General features: G+C 31.6%; 2 protein-coding genes across 10 annotated transcripts; one reads left to right on the top strand and one right to left on the bottom strand.

Moving 5' to 3' along the window:
- Window positions 1–5775: 5775 nt before the first annotated feature.
- On the bottom strand, window positions 5776–12069 carry LOC7493512 (L-Ala-D/L-amino acid epimerase). Of its 9 annotated transcripts, none has more exons than XM_052446038.1 (8): window positions 11441–12069; window positions 10633–10743; window positions 10061–10277; window positions 9542–9875; window positions 9322–9383; window positions 9133–9205; window positions 6344–6380; window positions 6005–6228 (listed from the first exon to the last, which is right to left on the bottom strand). In XM_052446038.1, coding segments are annotated over exons 1-7 (1266 nt in total). In that variant the 5' UTR covers window positions 11909–12069; the 3' UTR covers window positions 6005–6228; window positions 6344–6379. The 9 variants fall into 9 exon arrangements, with proteins under 9 accessions (XP_024438669.2, XP_052301996.1, XP_052301997.1 ...); XM_052446040.1 differs by having other exon boundaries at window positions 6005–6225; XM_002317866.4 differs by lacking the exons at window positions 6005–6228; window positions 6344–6380 and adding exons at window positions 7954–8314; window positions 8410–8458.
- A 2573-nt stretch (window positions 12070–14642) lies between these two features.
- On the top strand, window positions 14643–16214 carry LOC7493511 (reticulon-like protein B9). Its single transcript, XM_002318502.3, has 5 exons — window positions 14643–14828; window positions 15166–15346; window positions 15458–15599; window positions 15717–15786; window positions 15901–16214. The coding sequence occupies exons 1-5, from the start codon at window positions 14729–14731 to the stop codon at window positions 16071–16073; spliced, it is 666 nt and encodes a 221-aa protein (XP_002318538.1). The 5' UTR covers window positions 14643–14728; the 3' UTR covers window positions 16074–16214.
- Window positions 16215–18234: the final 2020 nt, after the last annotated feature.

The following is an 18234-nucleotide window of genomic DNA, read 5'->3' as shown; positions in this document are numbered from 1 at the left end:
TTTTTTTAGAATAGCTTATATATCATATATATTCAAAATCTCTCTTTAATTTTGCATAAAATATATATGTGTGTGTGTGTGTGTGTGTTTTCCCAAAAGAAACTAGTCTTTTATAGTGATTGGAATGCCTCTGACGGCTAAAGCAATCGACTGGTTCAAATAACTATATCATCATGGATGAACAACGGTCGACCAGTTTATTTGGTATGCCAAAACGGTTGACCAGACCAGCTTAAAAACTAATTTTGGCAGTTTCAAACCTGGTGAAAGTTGAACCGATTAAATGTATATCAATCCTATTTATACATCCAATGTGAAGTATATGAGTTCATTTCTGTTTGTTATTGAGTAAGATATAAAGATTTAACAATAAGCATTGAAATGAATTCTTAAGAACTAAGTTTTTACTTGTTTTGTATCTTGGACTTGTTGTGGATTTCTTTATTTAATTCCTTATGCTTATCGATGTGATCTTCATATAGACCTGTTTAAACTTAATCTCATCCAAGCATATCATTAATCCATTTTAATTTAATTCTTATCATTAAAATATATAAAATATTAATATGTGATATAATGGTCAACAATCTCTCCCTTTTTTATGATGACAATTAATATATATTTATAGATATAAAAATATGTATCTCCCCTTGTATTTTGCAATATAGTTTCTTGGAGACTTAAACAACAATATGCAATCTATGAATATAAGTTTCTCACCCCCACTTAACCATGTAACTATGTTTTATATTTATTCTTCAATTCTCTCCCCAATACTTCTCTCCCCATAATATATATTCCAATTCTCTCCCCATTTGTCATCAACAAAAAGTAAAAAGATGAAGTATAACAAACATAGAGAAAAAAACATAAAACTATTGCATAATGTTCAAAAGATAATACTTATTACAATAAAGGTAGAAAATTTTAAAGACATAAAATAAATGTAAAACATGAAAATAAGAAAACATCAAGATGTTAATGGTACAATCGCTTAAGGTGGTGAATATTAAGAGAGTAGACTAGTCATCATGTCTTTGATATCACACGCATCCTCTCGAATATAATGCATCTCACCTTCAATATGCTCTAATCGACCTTTCATTCTTGATCACCAAGAGCTTGTACCAACATCTTCTAACAAGAGAAATTATGGGTGGTGTTACAAGGATGTCAACAAACTCATCATCATCACTAGCAGACTATTATTGTTCCTCTTTATGTTCTTCCTCAACATGAACTCCCATTTATTCTCTTGCAACCCAAGCACCGTTCTCATTTAATACGAATTTCATCTTGGTGAGGGTTTTGTGATCTATCTCTAAATGTTTGGAATATGATGTCCTATCCATATCCATTAACTTAATATCAAAATACTCAAAGATAGTCAACAAACATTGACCATAAGGCAATGATTTTTGTTTTTGATCATTTGTCATTATCAAATTCTTCATCATAATGTATGAAAAATTAATTGGCCTTCTTCTAATCATACAATTGATAAGGTATAAGTCCATAAAAGTTCATCAAATTGCCCTTTTTTAGCTTTAAAACAGGTCGTAACAATAAATCTTGGCTTTTAATTTTGCACCTGGTACAAAATCATGCCTCCTAGTATGCATAATCACCACTTCATCATATACAAATCCCTTAATGGTAGGGATAATGTTCATTTCAAACACATGAGGCCTATCATTTGAAATACCCAAAATATTTGCCAAAATTTCATAATTAAATTCAATGAGCTTATTTTGAAAGTTACTCATGATTCTAAGTTCAAAGATTGTTCTCATATTACCAAAGAGCATTCTAATAAAAGAGGGATATATAGCCTTTTTCATGATATATATGCTACTTCAACCCATTTTCTCAAATAAAGTATTTATCCCAAAGGTATTTATCTCATTACCTATACCTCTTTACATAGCAATAAATTTATTTGAGAAAATGGTCATGTACCTTTTCACATTGTCACTTAGAGATGGTTGAGGATCATTAGCCCTTTTGCTCTTTGATTCACTTGTTTTAGTACATTTCTTTAGTGTCATTGATGTTTAAACTTCAGGAAATTGACATGGAAAGGTTAGGTTTTGGTGACTTTTAAGAGATTTAAGAGAGGGGTTTCGATTTAGGGTTAGGGTTTTTGTAATTGGGAATTTTTTCTTTGCTGGAAAAAAAGGATGGTATTTATACTGTCGAGCAACCAGTCAGCTGGTTGCCTTAATTAGTTAAACTGGTCAACTAGTTTAACCTAAACCTTGAAAATTTTTCAAATTTCTCTTCTGATCTTTCTTATAAACTTAAAAATGATCCTTTTGATGTAAAAACTTTATCCAAAACACAAAAAAATAAGGAGGTAAAAAATATTAAATTTAGGCAGTAGTAAAGGTTTTTGTCCTCTATTTCAATTGGTTGGCCAGTTGTCCCAGATATATGAACCAATCGACCAATTCATATGAAAATCATATATTTCAAGTTTTGATCAAAACAGATGTCTTATGAGAAAAAAAAAAGCCTTATGTTTCCAACTTTTAGTCTAAAAAACTAAACCCCAATAAAACCTTAAACAACTATTGTTCATCCAGTAGTGAAACATTTGTTTCTCTATTTCAATCGTCGGTTGAAATTGTATGATGAACCAATCAGCCAGTTTATCTCAAATTACACAATTACACTTACTAAGAATTTTTCTACAATTATGGATTCATTTGGAAGCATTTTGAATAACTCATATTAATGTACAAGTATATCAATTTTGGATTCTTTAACTTGATTAGTACCTTTATGAGCTACTTCTAAATCATGCCATATATCCCTAGAATTTTTACAAGATCATATTCTATTAAACTCACTTATACTCAAGACACAATACAAAGTATTCATAGCTTTAGCATCCATAAAAAACAACTTCTTATCACCTTTGGTATACTCACTTCTAGGTTTATAAATCGTTATATCATTTTCAATCTTTGTGGGCTTGTAAGGTCTATTTTTAATAGATAGCCATAAATCATAAATCATAATCAATATATTAAAGATATATAATCATCATAGCTTTCCATGTCTAATCATTACCATCAAATAAGGGTGGCCTAAAGGTAGATGCTCTTTCATATTAAACATTTAGCTAGTGGTTGTCATTCTACTCAAATCTTAGCAAACTTATATATGTGAGAACTAAGCTCTGATATCAATTGTTGTTTTAGGATTACTACAACAATAACATCTAAGAGGAGTGAATTAGGTATTCCACTAATTATGTCAAATAATGCAAATAAACACACTAAACACATATAACACAATAAACAACAATATAATTAAAATGCTTAAAGTAAAGAGATAAAAGAAGAGAGATTGCAAACTCGGTTTTTAACATGGTTTGGCAAGCCTCTATCCATACCTCAAGTACCAACCGTACTTGAGTATTGTACTCCTATACTAATCCAAGTGAAAGGATACAATACCCTTAATGAATTCATACCAAGCAATTACACCACTTGAAAATGTTCTCTCTTCATGATTTTTTTCTTGGTGACAATACCTCACCAACATTAAAAGTTTATCAAAACTCTCAAGTGTTTACAACAAGATTCACTCTCTCAAAGAGTAGATTGTACAATTAAAAACTATAATCTCTATAACTCACTCAATAGCACGTAGGATGATTGAAGATGTGTAAGTGTGATGAGTTTGAGATTTTATACTCTTGTGTTAGAATATAAAGATTTAATTTTGAACAACTTAGAGTATGTTAGGAGTGATGATTTCTAGTTGAATTTTTTTTTTAATATCTTCTATATCATGTATGTTCAGAATCTCTTTTTAATTTTTCATAAAAAAAGAGTTATATATATGTTTTCAAAAGAAACTAGTTGTTTATAGCTGTTAGAATGTCTTTGACAGCTAAAGCGGTCAATCGGTTCAAATGACAATATTATTTGGTCGACCAGTTCCTGCAAAATTCTCAAGTGCCCATCATGGATAAACAACGGTCAACTGGTTCACTTGGTATGCCCAAGCAGTCAACTAGTTCAGCTTACAAACAAGTTTTGCAGTTTCAAACCTGGTAAAACTTGAATTGATTAAATGTATATCAATCCTATTTATGCATGCAATGTGAAGTGTGTAAGTTCATTTCAGTTTGCAATCCTATTTAAGCATTAAAATGAATTCTTAAGAACTAAGTTTTCACTTGCTTTGCATCTTAGACTTGTTGATGGATTTCTTCATTCAATTCCTTATACTTGTAGATGTGATCTTCATATAGACCTATTTAAACTTTATTTCATCCAAGTTTATCATTAGTCCATTTTTATTTAATTGTTATCATCAAAATACATGAAATTTTAATATATGACCTAAAGGTCAACAACACCGGTAGGGGGGAGGTGCATGTGCACTTAGGGTTTTGCATGTGACGCCTCCCAACAGCCAAAAATACCCTTCAGTTATGTCATTAGAAGCGTCGTTGCGACCTCTTCTTGATAGTGCAACATGTGTTGATAGTGATGAGGTGGCTTGTCACCGGTGAGCCTTACTTTTTTTTCTTCTTTCTCCCCCCTGAAAATTACAGCTTGATCATCTTTGTTATTGGTATTTCAACTTAGTCCTTATTTTTTAAAAAAAAAATTTTTGTTCTTGACCCTTTTATAGAATTGTTATTTGTTTTCAATTTTATCCTTCAATCCTAATTTGTCATCTACTATTTTTTTTTCAATTTGGTCCTTATTCTTTTGATTTTTTTAAGCCTTTTGTTGGATTTAATTTTCTTTTCAATTTCACCCTTAAATGAAAATTTTGTTTGTATTTCTTATTTTAATTTTGATCCTCCTTTTTTTATTTTTGTTAAAATGATTTTTCGTTTCAATTTCACCTTTCAATTAAATATAAAATTTATTTGGTATTTCAGTTTTGATCATCATTCTTTTAATTGCTATTTTTTTTAATCCGTTTGTATAATTAAAATTATTTTTCAATTTAATCCTTCAATATTTGATTAATTGAGAATTAGATTTCATGGTTTTTTAGATCGAGTACTTCCAGTCTAATAACCTACGTCATGAATTTGAATAGTTAATACAAATTGACATTTATTTTTTTTATATGAGCTTTTTGTTTTTATCATTTTTTTATCATGTTATCCTGATTTCATGAACTAAACTGCCAGTTTGATGGGATAATCTGGATTAGCTTGGCCCTGATTAATAGAATTACAAGTTTATCGTGCTAACTACTCAAATTGATTTTTTTAGATTCTTTTTTCACTCAATTTTGTCTTTTCATATTTAATAAGTTGAGAATTACGCTACATCATTTGTCTCTTTTTTTTAAAAAAAAATTTCCATTGGTTATCTCAATTTCTATTTTTATTTAGTTTGATTTATCTACCATCATTTTTTTTTTTAATTGGTTAATTAAAACCCAGTCAAAACTCAAATCACAATTTAATTTTAAAAAAAAAAAACACATTTTCAAAAACCGCAGCGTTACACAGTCAATAACTAGTAGCTAGTCTAAACTAAATTCCAAGATGTAAACTATTGTCGAAGGAAATTGTCAACAAGAAGAATCACGAGGTTTCGTAAAAGGAGTACAAATTAGTAAGCCTAAAGCATGCGCTCTTGGGCCTTGGTAGGCGCCTGCTTTTGCCCACTGAGCTCTCTTTTTATTTGAGACGCACCTGATTCGTCTCAGATTTCTTGAAACGAATAAAGGGTTTTCTATGTTTCGGGTAGAAGACAAAGCAAATCTTTTGCAATTACTGAAGAAAAATGATTCACCAAACCCCTTTCGAATATATTGCAATCAACCTTATATGTGATTGCGATCACTTACAAACCCTAAAATGTTGGAGGGCTAGCACCTGGTTAAGTTCTACATATCTCAATCGAACCCATCTGTAAAAGGATGTTAGCTAGCAGTGCCAATCAACTATCTTTTCTCCTAGTAAGATCACACCAACCATAAGGGGAGAGGTGTATTCAGAAACTCATCCTTCTGAACGTAATACCAATAATTGCTTAATAATTCATTGGGTGTATCAGACACTTGAACCTTTTATTCGCAAATCACTAAACATTTAGGTTAAATGCTGTGGTTGAACAAGTATTCACTGCACTAATCACCCGCTTACCAGGCTTATCAGTTGTCACTCGGAGTTTTGCAAGACATTGGCATGGCCAAGGCAGTCTTCTTTCTTTTATGTCTTGGTAAGCATGCTTAATCCTTCTTCAGAGAAAAAAATGAAAGAGTGAGAGACAATAGCTTCAACCTCAACACATGGAGTCGAGCCCACTAGTAGAAAAAAATGTTCCAGAGCAAAATCCAAACTTAAACTTCTCACCCCACAAGATCATGCTCGGAAGATGTTATACAGCCATCTGAACAAAAACAATATTAAAAACATATTTGGCCAATCATTAATCAAGTCTCGGTGGCAAATGAACACCCCCTCCTCCCATAGTTAAACATTAGGTTAATGCGTAGGGGTTAAAGTAAACATGATGTATCCTGCCAAGTTAGTAAATTTGCCTTCTCCAGAGCATGATCATATAAAGACTGGTTTAAAGAAGACAAAAAGCTTTATCAACTTATCATCATATCTAAGCATGCCGAAAAATTTTAATTATCCCTTTCAATTCTATAGTGGAGTATTATGATACTATTAGCATGTTTAAGAGTAAAAGAGTGACAGATGAGTGTTAATGAATCCTCGCCAGTCCTACTTGGATTATGAGGTCCACTCAGAGTCAAGGATCAGAGTGCTTGAAATCATTATGTGGGTCCTTAAAAATCATAACGCATTCACCTTTAAATCTTCATGCTTGCTTGTTCACTGTTCACTAAAGCTCTTTATATCATTTCTAGCTTCAGTCAAAAATTTCTACTGAATAAGGATAAGGATTTCACAGTGATTTGCTTACTTTAACAAATACCACAGATTTTACAGTTGTCAAATGCAAAAATCATGGAATTTCCTATTCTGTAGGTCCTTGACCAAGTTTCTATTAAGGGTTGCTGTGTGGGCACTAGTTTTCAGTAACTAATCACTAAATCTTAGTTTTAAGTGTTTGGCAACAAACCAATTTTTCTGGAAGAAGTAACATTTTTTCTCACAAACACATGAGAATTCATAGAGAACATGTATAGATTCTGGTCCCCAATACAACAACCCCAACACCACAACGAAAAGAGTAAGAGACAAAGACCAAATTGAGCGTGATATGCATGCATAGAGTATAAGAGCAAATACACATGAAAATGGACAAAAAAATGACATCCATAAAAAAGTCTTGTAATTATTCGGACGAGTTATGTAATAGAAATCAGTGGAAATGGACTAATCGCGTTTAGTTTACTCAACTAATCACCCACCATCCTTTACTATTACTTGATGGGATTTCTTATGCATGTTTGGTTTGCTCAAGGATAAAAAATGCATTAGAATGTGAAGTGAAATTTTACCGGCTATCCATGAAACTTTTTGCACAGCTCATCTACAGACTGACAAATATTATGTTTTAGCAAGCATATGACCTTGTAAGTATGAAAGGGTAGTAAATAGAAATTCTTGTTCTGGAAGAGTGGCTCATCAAGAGATGGAAAATATTTTGTACCAGAAGAGCTAGGAAAGAGAATTTGTGAATTTAGTTATATGTGGGATTTGGAATTCTGTGAGAGAACCTCTTTTGTATGTGTACATCCATCTTTCTTTCATTTAGTGAAATTATTTGCTCCATCACCATCCTTGAAGTAAAGATTTTAAGTTTAAGGAATTATACTACGTATGCAGTTCCCTTCTATTTTCTCCAGTTCTCTTTGGTTAGCACTCAAAGAATCTAATGTCTATTCTCGGTCTGTTCACATAGAAAGAAATGGAAATTCCATTTCATCCCTCATGTTATATGGTTTGATATGCCAATAACAAGGACGGCAACTTGCAAGAAATGGATATTTTTTTTCCAGAAGAATAAATCACTCCATTTAATGGTATTATTATGAGCTTAAGGCTCTATTACAAGTAGACTAACATTAGGAAATTTTCTACTTTGAAGTAATGCATAATTTGTTCCATGTATTTGATAAGTAGTTGTATGCCTGATTTAGATTAAGTTCTAAATAACAACAATACGAATCTTGGTTTGAAGTAGAATGATAATTACACGTTTTAATCCCAACCCCTGAAAGGACGAAAGACAGCCAAGGAAATTAGTCATAAATCGCAATCTGAAGGTGTAAAACAGGCCTTTTCATTTTCTTTCTGAAATGTAATTTTCTCTGTGCAATTTGTCCGTTAAGCAACAAAGTAACATATCTGCAAAGAAAGTCATGGAAATGACTCATTCTATTCAAGGGCAGATGTGAGAAGTATTCAAATAACTTTTTGTGCTGTCAAGAGAAACTGAATACCAAACTGCTCAGACCAATTAAGTTCTCTTTCCCAGTGTTTGGTCCAGTTCTGTAAATGAACAATACAGAAATTTTCGAAATGAATCATATAACTCAAAGTTGAAATGAATTAACAGAATAATTGCCCTTACATACAATAACTAGCATTATGATCCCTGAAAGCTTATGATGCTTCCCGAAGCATACACACACATGCATTTTCTTGCTGAGGCAGTAATGCCTCTGTGAGAAAAGGCAACATGCAACTCAAGAGAAGGCAATTCTATATGCCAAAGAAATCAACAAAAAAAAAATGTAATTTTGCCATTGCAAACTTTAGAGAATCTAGTTTGCAATACCAAGCTGTTTGTTGTTTTATTGAAGATTTCTTTAATTTTAGGAGAAACCAATTAGCTGATTTTCCAGTAATCATGCTCGTTGATAATGGGTGGTGTAGGAATCTGTATCATATACCTGGCACTTGCTTCTAAGAGAATTTCATTGAAGGAACTAAAACTATCCATATTTTGATAGATTTTGCCAAATGCTCATATGTAACACAGCAATATTAGAGACAACTGTAAAATTGGAGACAGATAACTGACCATCATCCTCTTAACATTATCTGGATGATAATGCGATTCACTGATATTCCAAAGTATAAAACATTCTAAATATTAGTGATAAAGTATGTCACTTTTGTTCAGGTGAATTGGAGGGTCAAGATGGTAATATGAAACTTACCACAAAACATTGTCCCAGTCAAGGAAACCAGCATGCCCTTGAGCATCTGTGAATTTGTAAACAGCACCCGATACTGAACAAATCAAAAGAAAAAAAATTAAAGCACCATCAAAAACATTAATTTCAAGAATTAAAAGCTGAACATAGAAACCAAAATGATTCACATTATGTAGTTGAACAGTAAGGTACCTTCATAACCCTCAAGGACAGGATCTTCTGACAGTAAAAGGGGTGTGTCCAAATCAATGAACCTTCATAAAAGGTTTTGGAATTCAATCAACCAAAAAGAAAGTATTTAAAATTGAGTATCATGCAGCTAAAATAAGAAGCAGAAGTGATGGTCACTCGGAAAAAATAAACTAATTATGTAAATTTTTTCAACAAAGGATCATAACCACATATTTCTCACTTGAAACAGCCAAAGCCAGCAGCAAGATGACCAGCAAAGCCCATGGCTAGTCTGGTCTCAACCATTCCACCAATCATCAGATCCAATCCTGATGTCCTTGCCTCCTCAATAATTTCAAGTCCCCCAACAACACCAACTTTAGCAAGCTTAATGTTAATGACATCTGCAAGATTTCCTTTTATTATTCTCTTTGCATCAACTAAGCTACGACAACTCTCATCTGCTGCAACAGATACCCCATATTTGCCTTTTGCGATATGAGTAACATGACCAAGACCTTCCCAATCATCTCTATGAACTGGTTGTTCAAAAAGAATGGGAGTTACCCCCATTTCTGAAGAAACAAGATAATATAAATTAGTTTCACCAATCAGAGAAGCCTAAATTCTTGAAATTGAAATTAGATGAATTGTAATTATATATGTGACGGGGGAGTTCAGATATAATCCAATTATCTCCTCTTCTGATCTAGTTAGTTGATAAGCTAGCATACAGAAGTCAACATCACTAAGTAATTACTGTGCAATTCTTCAAGAACTTCAATAGCTTCCTCTGGTTTATAACCCTCATTAGCATCCAAGATAAATAAGCAATCAGGATGGACCGCACGTATAGCTTGAAGAACTTCTATGTCCTCCTTAAGGTTCTTTCCCACCTTCAACTTTAAAGTTTGGAATCCTTGTTTCCGATACTTTGAAGCCAATTCAGCAGCTTCTGCAGAAGATACAATTGGAATCTGCATATATGTAATATGTATAAGCCCACATTTCATAGCAAATGCATTAAGTATGCCAAAGCCACAAATTGCAGTACGAGTCTATTTGGCATGTGCTCCAAAATGGACATGATGCAGCAAAGATCTGTATTGCACACACCAAAACATCAAAAACCACTTCCTTTCACAACACATCAAGTAAACCAGAGAATCAGGAACAGGAGACTTAACACTCCCTTCCCCACTTTTCAGATGAGCTCAAAATGGCTTTAGAAGTGAAATGTATTATAAAAGGAAGAAAGGACATTGGTGAAATCATTAATAGCCAAAAGAATAAGCATCTATTAAGGTATAATCACCGAGAAGTGAACTGAACTGTTATATCAGTTGTTATGCTATCAGAAGCTCCACCAAATAATATCCATAAAGGTACATTGATGCTTTTAGCCACTGCATCAATCAATGCCATCTCGACTCCTGCTCTAACCTTCAATTGCAGAAGAAAGTTCAATAATCAGTAGAAATCCCTTTTATCTTAAAAATGAAGATTCTAGCAGATAAAACAGAAATGACAGTTTCTACCAGACTGTTATCAAGTGTAATTTGCAGACAAGCTTCACATATCCGCTGGATGTTTAACCAAACTTAAAACGAGTACACAGGTATCATTAAATGCATTACCAAAATTGTAATTCAACAAAAAGAACTACAACCTATCAGAAGCAGCAGGGATTACCAGACTATATAATTATGCTCCTCATGTACTACAATTCCAGCCTCTATTACTTTTCTCAAATGTTGGGAATTTTCAGCACAAGGAGATGATTATTTCAGATATGGAATGTCCATAAAAATACTCGGGAAGCTGCACCAATAACCTAGCATTATTTAGTCTCAATTTAACCACATATTTGTATTTTAACATCACCAAAGCATGGCGCAAAATTTATTTTTATTTTTTTTCATAGATTAACAAAGACATCACATAAACCCAATATAAAAAAAAATCAGGAAACCATAGAGTCCACATCCTAATTAAAAGACTCAATAAAACAAGCAGTCACCAAATTAACAAAACCATAAATAACTAATGATAAAAAATAATAAAAAAAAAAAAACCCACAGGTAGTTCAAATCCCAAATACCCAAAAGAAAAAACAACTAAAACCCTGAATTCTACTCACAGAAGCAAACTCATGTCCGGGAAGAATCTCAGAAACTCTCTCCAAAACCAAGCCCAACTTCATCGATGAACTGTTCTTCAGCAACTCACAAGCCTCTCTAGCCTTAATCATAGCAGTGGACTGATCCTCTGCAGTAACAAATGGCAATATCGGTGCCTCACCCCACCCCACACAACCATCACTCAATTCAATCCTAATTGCCACGTTCTCCACTTTGTCAAGCCTTGATGAAGCTATTGTAAAAGGTGCAATCAATGGCACATTCAATGGCCTATTTTCTGCCCTCTTAACATCCACCGCAAAAGTCTCCATCAAATCCCTAAACTCAAAGGTTGAAACTTGTTTGGGGTTTGATCCAGCCATTGCTTTAGTTGCATAAATCTTGCGAATGGGTTTAGGGGTTTTAGAGGGTTTTAGAGGTTTTGGAGTAGTTCCGAGAGAGAGACAGAGAGACCCAATTGAAAGCATTTGCAGATTTCAGGGAGGTTTTGATTAGATTTTGAAAGACGAATAGGAGGATCAACCATTGCTGTTCAAACTTCAAAGTGTTTGATGTTGAAGAGAAAGCTGAGTTGGTGGTTTTTTTTTTTAATTCAAGGAACCTTATTTTTTGCTGCTTGCTCTATCTTTGTTTCTTCTTTTTGTCGTTGGTTCATCTGTTTGTTTTACTTTTCTGTCCTGTTGCATAAAGTTTTCTTAAGTGTTTATTGTTTAGAAATCATTTCACTTTAGTCCTTCAAGTTTTCGATTCCTTGATGTTACCTCTCAATTTAATAAATTAGCATCGTATTATACCCAATTAAAGATTAAATCGTTCTTAAAGAAATGAATTACATAAGAGAGGATTATCCCATGATATAGTTCGTTCAAGATTCCATGGACCGACCTTCTAAGCTCAAAGAAATTAAGAAAAATCAAAGGCATGATGTATGAATTCAATTTTATTATTTGGGATTTTTTGTTCATATTGAGTTCCATCATACAGAATCTAGGCAGGCAGATGCTCTTTGATAAGCTTTGGTTAGGCTATAAAATGTTTGGGCATTTTTTTAGCCCGCGCTTTTTTTTTATTGGTTAAAAAGAAAATGCTTCAGCCATGCTGGTATTTTTTAAAAAAAAATATGACTTGCATTGAACTGAGAAAAAAATTAAATATAATTTAATCACATAATAAAAAAAAATAACAGTTCATGAACTAATTTAAATAAAAAAAATGATAGAAACTTGAAAAAAAAGTCACCAAGAAAAAAAAAACAAAGCTAAGATTTCATCAATCAAATAAAAAATAAAAAATAAAAAAGATATTAGCTAACCTAATAGATCATTCCAAATATACATACCACGTCATAAAATTAGGATAAATTAATAAAAACAAATCTAAAAAAACAACCAACAAACTAAGCAAGCCAATATTCATATGCGGCCTAGATCTAGTAAATGAAATAACTAAGTAGAAAGTAAACTAAAAGAGATTATCAAGTTTAATTTTAAAACAATTCAATGTTAAATGATGCAATGTAAATAAAAAATATTAATTCTAAAAAAATAATCCTAAAAAAGTCTAAGTTAATCCAGACTAACCCGCCAAACTTTCAATGTGAGTGATGAGACTAGGATAGACGAATAGAAAGAAAATTGAAGAAAATCACAAAACTCAATATCAAAAAACTCTAATCTTAAAGGATGGAACTAGAGAAGAAATTTAATTTTCAACCAATATAATGCTGAAGGATTAAATAAAAAAATATCAATTTAAAAGATTTGTTAAAGTAAATTAAACAAAGAATAACAAATAATAATAACCGAGATAAAACAAGTGATTTTTAAAATTAAAAAAAAAATTCTATAGAAACAAACAAATAAAAATAACACAACTCAATCTCCAATTAAATAAATATTGAAGTCGAAAATTGAAAAAAAAATTAACTTAAAATAAGGAGAAAAAAATAAGCAAACCTAAGCGAATCTTCTAAACCCGAGTTAATCTCTAAAATTCACAACCCATGAAATTCTAGACCCGAACTAGATCAAGAAGCTCAATTCCCAACTAATTTAATGTTGAATGATGAAATCATAAAAAAATAAATTAAAAATTTCAAAGTGAAAAAAAAATTACAATCAAAAGAATAAAGATCAAATTTGATAGTAAAAAAACTAGAGGATGAAATTGTAAAAAAAATCAATTTTAAAAATTATCTCAAATAAAATATATAGAAATAAAAAGAATAGAGACCAAACTTGAAATATAAAAAAAAATTAAAAGGGGATAAAATTGAAAAACCATTTCAAATTTATAAATATTCTAAATAAAACAAATAATAATTAAAAAAAAGAAACCAAATCTAAAGGAATAACAAATTGAATGACTAATTTTATATAAAGGGGCAAACATGAAATTTAAGGAGGTCACCAGTGCCAAACCGAATTGTCATTGGCCACAAGCGTCAACTCATCACAGAGAGGAGCCATAACGATTCAATTACCGGAATGAAATGTGGTGTTTCGTCACAAGACAGCCTCACACACATTGCTCAAAGATGGTCTACATGTTGTTGTGTACAACGCACATGTCAACAACTTTTTTTTAATAATATTTAGATTTATAAAATTATAATATTGCCTCTATACCAACCTTATAATAACAAAAAGTATAAAAATACAACAATGCTCCTTAACGGAAGCCCAAGAAAATTCATCGTTTAATAGCATTCAAGTCATTTAACTATTTTTAAAAAATTAAAAATATGAAAATGTCCCTAGACTCAAGATTAATAATTTTTTGCTTTTAAGAATAATTAAGTGATTATACTGTAAAAAACATAAAAAGACCAAGATATCCCTAATTAAATCTAAAATGACTAAGGGACCATATAAAAAGACTCGATTACCTCTAATAAACTTAGATTTTTTAGAAAAATAAAATAATAATTTTACTATTTCAATCCGAAGTAAATTAAGATTTTTTTACCTTACTTATCTCACATGTTTAGATTTTAATGTAATTAAAAAAACCGAGATGACTCTTCGCAAGTCATATTTCTTTTTTTATAATAGGAGTAGCTGCCATGCAAAGAAACCTTCAAGGCCAAGCTCCAAGCCATACCTTACTTGTTTATGTCCACCTTACTTTACCGCTAAGCTTAGAACCACTTCTATCATGCGTACCTATAAATAAGCATCTTCTGCAAATTTCATCAACACATATTTATTAATTATTTTACATGTTCGACCATAGAAAAGAAGAGCAGACAAAGAAAGTTTCGTTTTCAGCTCTAAGAATCAATAAGCATGCCGATTTATTCTTCGGATTCGGACAATGAAACAACGCCACGGACAAAGCTTTTCGGGCGGCAGAGACCAATACGATCTGTTCTAGGAGGAGGACAAGGTACAGCGTGTATATTTTTATGTGTCCACTCTAGCTTGTAGTAGGTCGATAAATTCATGTTAGATTACACAACCAAGTTGTATATATATATATATATATATATATATATATATATATATATATATATTCTCCGTTCTGCATTTACTCTATTGTTTCATAGCAAAAAGTTTGCTAATTTTGCATTTTATTACTAATTTTAATTGCCAAGCAGCCTCTTAATTTCTTGGGAGCACCGCAGAATTTGGATTATTTTTTTTACAATGATGATTGAATTCCAGATGTAGTGAATCAAGATTAGGTACATGTTTCTTATAAACTTTGCTGCTGGAATTTGCAGTTGCTGGTGTGTTACTATGGGAAAACAAAAAAGTGTCAGCAGCACTTTCTTTCGGAATGACAATATTATGGTTTCTCTTTGAGGTTGCTGAGTACAATTTTGTGACTCTCTTCAGTCACATCTCCATCACAGCAATGCTCATTGTCTTCATATGGTGCACCAGCGCAGAATTTTTCAATTGGTAGCTGTTAATCTCCCATAATTATGATTTTGCTTATAGCAGAAAGATTGTTTTCTGGATCGATCACAGATTTGCGGATTCCTCTTGGATTGAAACACAACTATTTTTCAGGAATCCTCCCGCGATCCCAAGAAGTATTTTAGACAAATCTACATTCCATGAATTTGCTCTCACCTTCCATGAAAGATTCAATCAGGCCTTGTCAAGTTTCGTTGACATTGCATGTGGAAAACAACCAGCACTCTTCTTCGTGGTAAATTTACCATTCGCTAATAATAACCATGACAACTCTAGTTTTGAAATAAATGCTTGATTGCCGAGAACACTAACACTAATTAATCTCTCTTCTCTTTTCTGCATCTGCTGCCAGGCAATATTTTGTCTCTACATATTATCTGTGATTGGAAACTATTTCACGTTCTTGAATTTCCTTTATCTATGTGAGTAAGATTGCTGGCAGCTACCTACCTGCTTAATTAAACATACGCTTGCCCATCCATGCATGATTTTGAGCTTATGGGACTAATGGATTAATTGATTTCTTGTGTATCAAGGTTTTGTTTGCTTGCAAACTCTGCCATTTCTCTATAATAAATACGAGGATGAGGTGGAGAGGTACGCTGGTAAATTGACCCGAGAAGTCAAGAAAATGTACAGAAGGTTTGATTCCAATGTTCTTAACAAGATACCAAGAGGAGTACCGGTGAAGGAGAAGAAAGGCAGATGAAATTTTATTTTAAAGATGCAAATGTGTAAGAATCGAATGTAAATGAAAAGGTGCTTAGTTTATGCATGTAGAAGCTTGTCATGCAAAGCTGATTCCATGTGTTAATATGAACAAGAATAAAATTTCAAATTGATAGGCGTAGTAGGATTTACACCGCTCATGAAAACATGAGGTAAGCCCTAAGCCCAAATTCTAGTAAGTCATGGAATGAATCAAGGGTTCAAAGCCCGCCTTTGTGGATCCAGGTCCATGCGACTCAACACTCCACTAGATCTATGATAGATGACACAATCTCCAAAAATCTAACCTTACCTCATTTGCTCATAATCAAAATAAAAGGATAGCTAATATCGGTCAGTTTTTCACTTTACATAACACTAACTATATTGTGGATTATAATAGTATAATAATTATTTTGTTATTTTAGAAAGAAAAAAAAAGAATTAGCTATTAGGGTTAATATGATATTTTTACAATGATTCATTAGTTATTTTTAGATTGATAGGGGACAAATTAGTTTTTTCATATTTTTAAAACATATGTAGTAAAATAACTAAATTACACATAAAAGCAAATTTTATTTAACTGAAAGCTAGGGCTTTTTCAAATTTTTACTTTTTAAATCACAATAAAATGACTAAATTACTCTTAAAAGTAAAAAAAAAAATTGAACTAGTATTCAAGGTTTTTTTTATAACTGCATCCTAGTTTTTTTTTTGTTATAACCAAGTTGATTGAGGAGGCAACGCATGAGGTGTTTCCCGATAGATAAACACCGCCTTTCATGAAGGTATTGAAAGCATCTCAACATCCTTTTTATAGTGGTGGGCAAACGTGTGTGCACGACGGAGTAACTATTAGGCTTCGGTGAACTTTTTTTTTTCTCTCTCTTTTCTCTCCCTTTTAAAAATTAAATGTGTTTTGTTAGTTTGTATTTCTATCAATTTTGATCCTAATTATTTTTATTATAGTTTATTTAGCTTTTAAGTTGATTTGGTTTTTCGATTTTGTCCTCCAGCATTTGATTTCATTTAATTTTTGTATCCAATTTGGTTCTTTTTTATTTTCATAACTATTGTTTTGTTTTTTTTATCATTTTCTTGATTTTTTTTATTTTTAATTTCATCCATCATTTTTTATTAGATTTAATCCTCAATATTTTGATTTCTATTTTTTTTAATCCTTTTATTAATTGATTTTCTTCAGCTCTTTCCCTAGATATTTGAATGAATGAGGATTTTTATTTGTGATTTGTTTTTGTTTTTGTTTTTGCTTGTATGGGATAATCCTGGTCTCATGACCTAGGTCACAAGTTTTGAAAATTAACCTGATTTGACTTCAATTTTTTTTAGATTCTTTTTAAAATTGATTTTTTTTTTTCAATTTTATCCTTCTACATTATGTTATTAAACCTTGATTTTCATTTTTTTTGCTTTTTTTTATATGAAGTTATCTCGATCTCGTAATGTCCTAGGTCGTGGATTAATTGATTTAACTCGGCTTGACTCTGGTTTCTTTTATGTCTTTTTAATTGATTTTTTAATCCTTTTATTAAATTATCTTCTTCAATTTTATCTCTTGATATTTGGATTATTGAAAATTCTGCTTTGTGATTTATTTATTTTTTCCTTCTATGGGATAATCCTTGTTGCATGACTTGAGTCACGAGTTTTGAAAATTAACCTGATTTAACTTCAGTCTCTTTCTAGGTTCTTTTTTAAAATTATTTTTTTTCAATTTCATCCTTCTGCATTATGTTATTAGGCCTTGATCTTCATGATTTTCTTGCTTTTATTTTTATGAAGTTAATTATCTCGATCTCATGTCCTAGGTTATGGATTAATCGAGTTAACTTGGGTTAACTTTATTTTTTATGTTTTTCAATTGATTTTTCTTTTAGTTCGCTTTTTATCATTTAGTTTACTTGAAAGTTGACCTTCATTATTTTATTCAATTTTTTTATGGGGTTATCCTGATCTCATGACCGAGCTGCGAATTCAGCGTGATAACTCGAATCATATATTTTTTTTTAAATTGATTTTTTTTTAATTTCTCCTTCAGTGTTTGATTTGCTGGTGATTGAGCTTTGAATTTTGTTTTCTCTTTTTAAGGTTATCTCGTTCTCATCTAATTTTTGTTTTGTTATCAAATAAAATTGTTG

Source organism: Populus trichocarpa, chromosome 12 (assembly GCF_000002775.5).
Source record: "Populus trichocarpa isolate Nisqually-1 chromosome 12, P.trichocarpa_v4.1, whole genome shotgun sequence".
NCBI classification, from domain to species: domain Eukaryota; kingdom Viridiplantae; phylum Streptophyta; class Magnoliopsida; order Malpighiales; family Salicaceae; genus Populus; species Populus trichocarpa.
The sequence above is the reverse complement of the archived record's forward strand: the minus strand, read 5'-3'. Positions and strand labels throughout refer to the sequence as shown.

Coding starts and splice junctions, on each gene's coding strand:
- LOC7493512 (XM_052446036.1), bottom strand. CDS start 11,908: ATGCTTTCAATTGGGTCTCTCTGTCTCTCTCTCGGAACTACTCCAAAA. Junction 10,278..10,632: donor GCATAACAACTGATATAACA/GTTCAGTTCACT, acceptor ACATATATGCAG/ATTCCAATTGTATCTTCTGC. Junction 9,384..9,541: donor GCTGGCTTTGGCTGTTTCAA/GTGAGAAATATG, acceptor CCTTTTATGAAG/GTTCATTGATTTGGACACAC.
- LOC7493511 (XM_002318502.3), top strand. CDS start 14,729: ATGCCGATTTATTCTTCGGATTCGGACAATGAAACAACGCCACGGACA. Junction 15,347..15,457: donor AGCGCAGAATTTTTCAATTG/GTAGCTGTTAAT, acceptor ACTATTTTTCAG/GAATCCTCCCGCGATCCCAA. Junction 15,600..15,716: donor AACCAGCACTCTTCTTCGTG/GTAAATTTACCA, acceptor ATCTGCTGCCAG/GCAATATTTTGTCTCTACAT.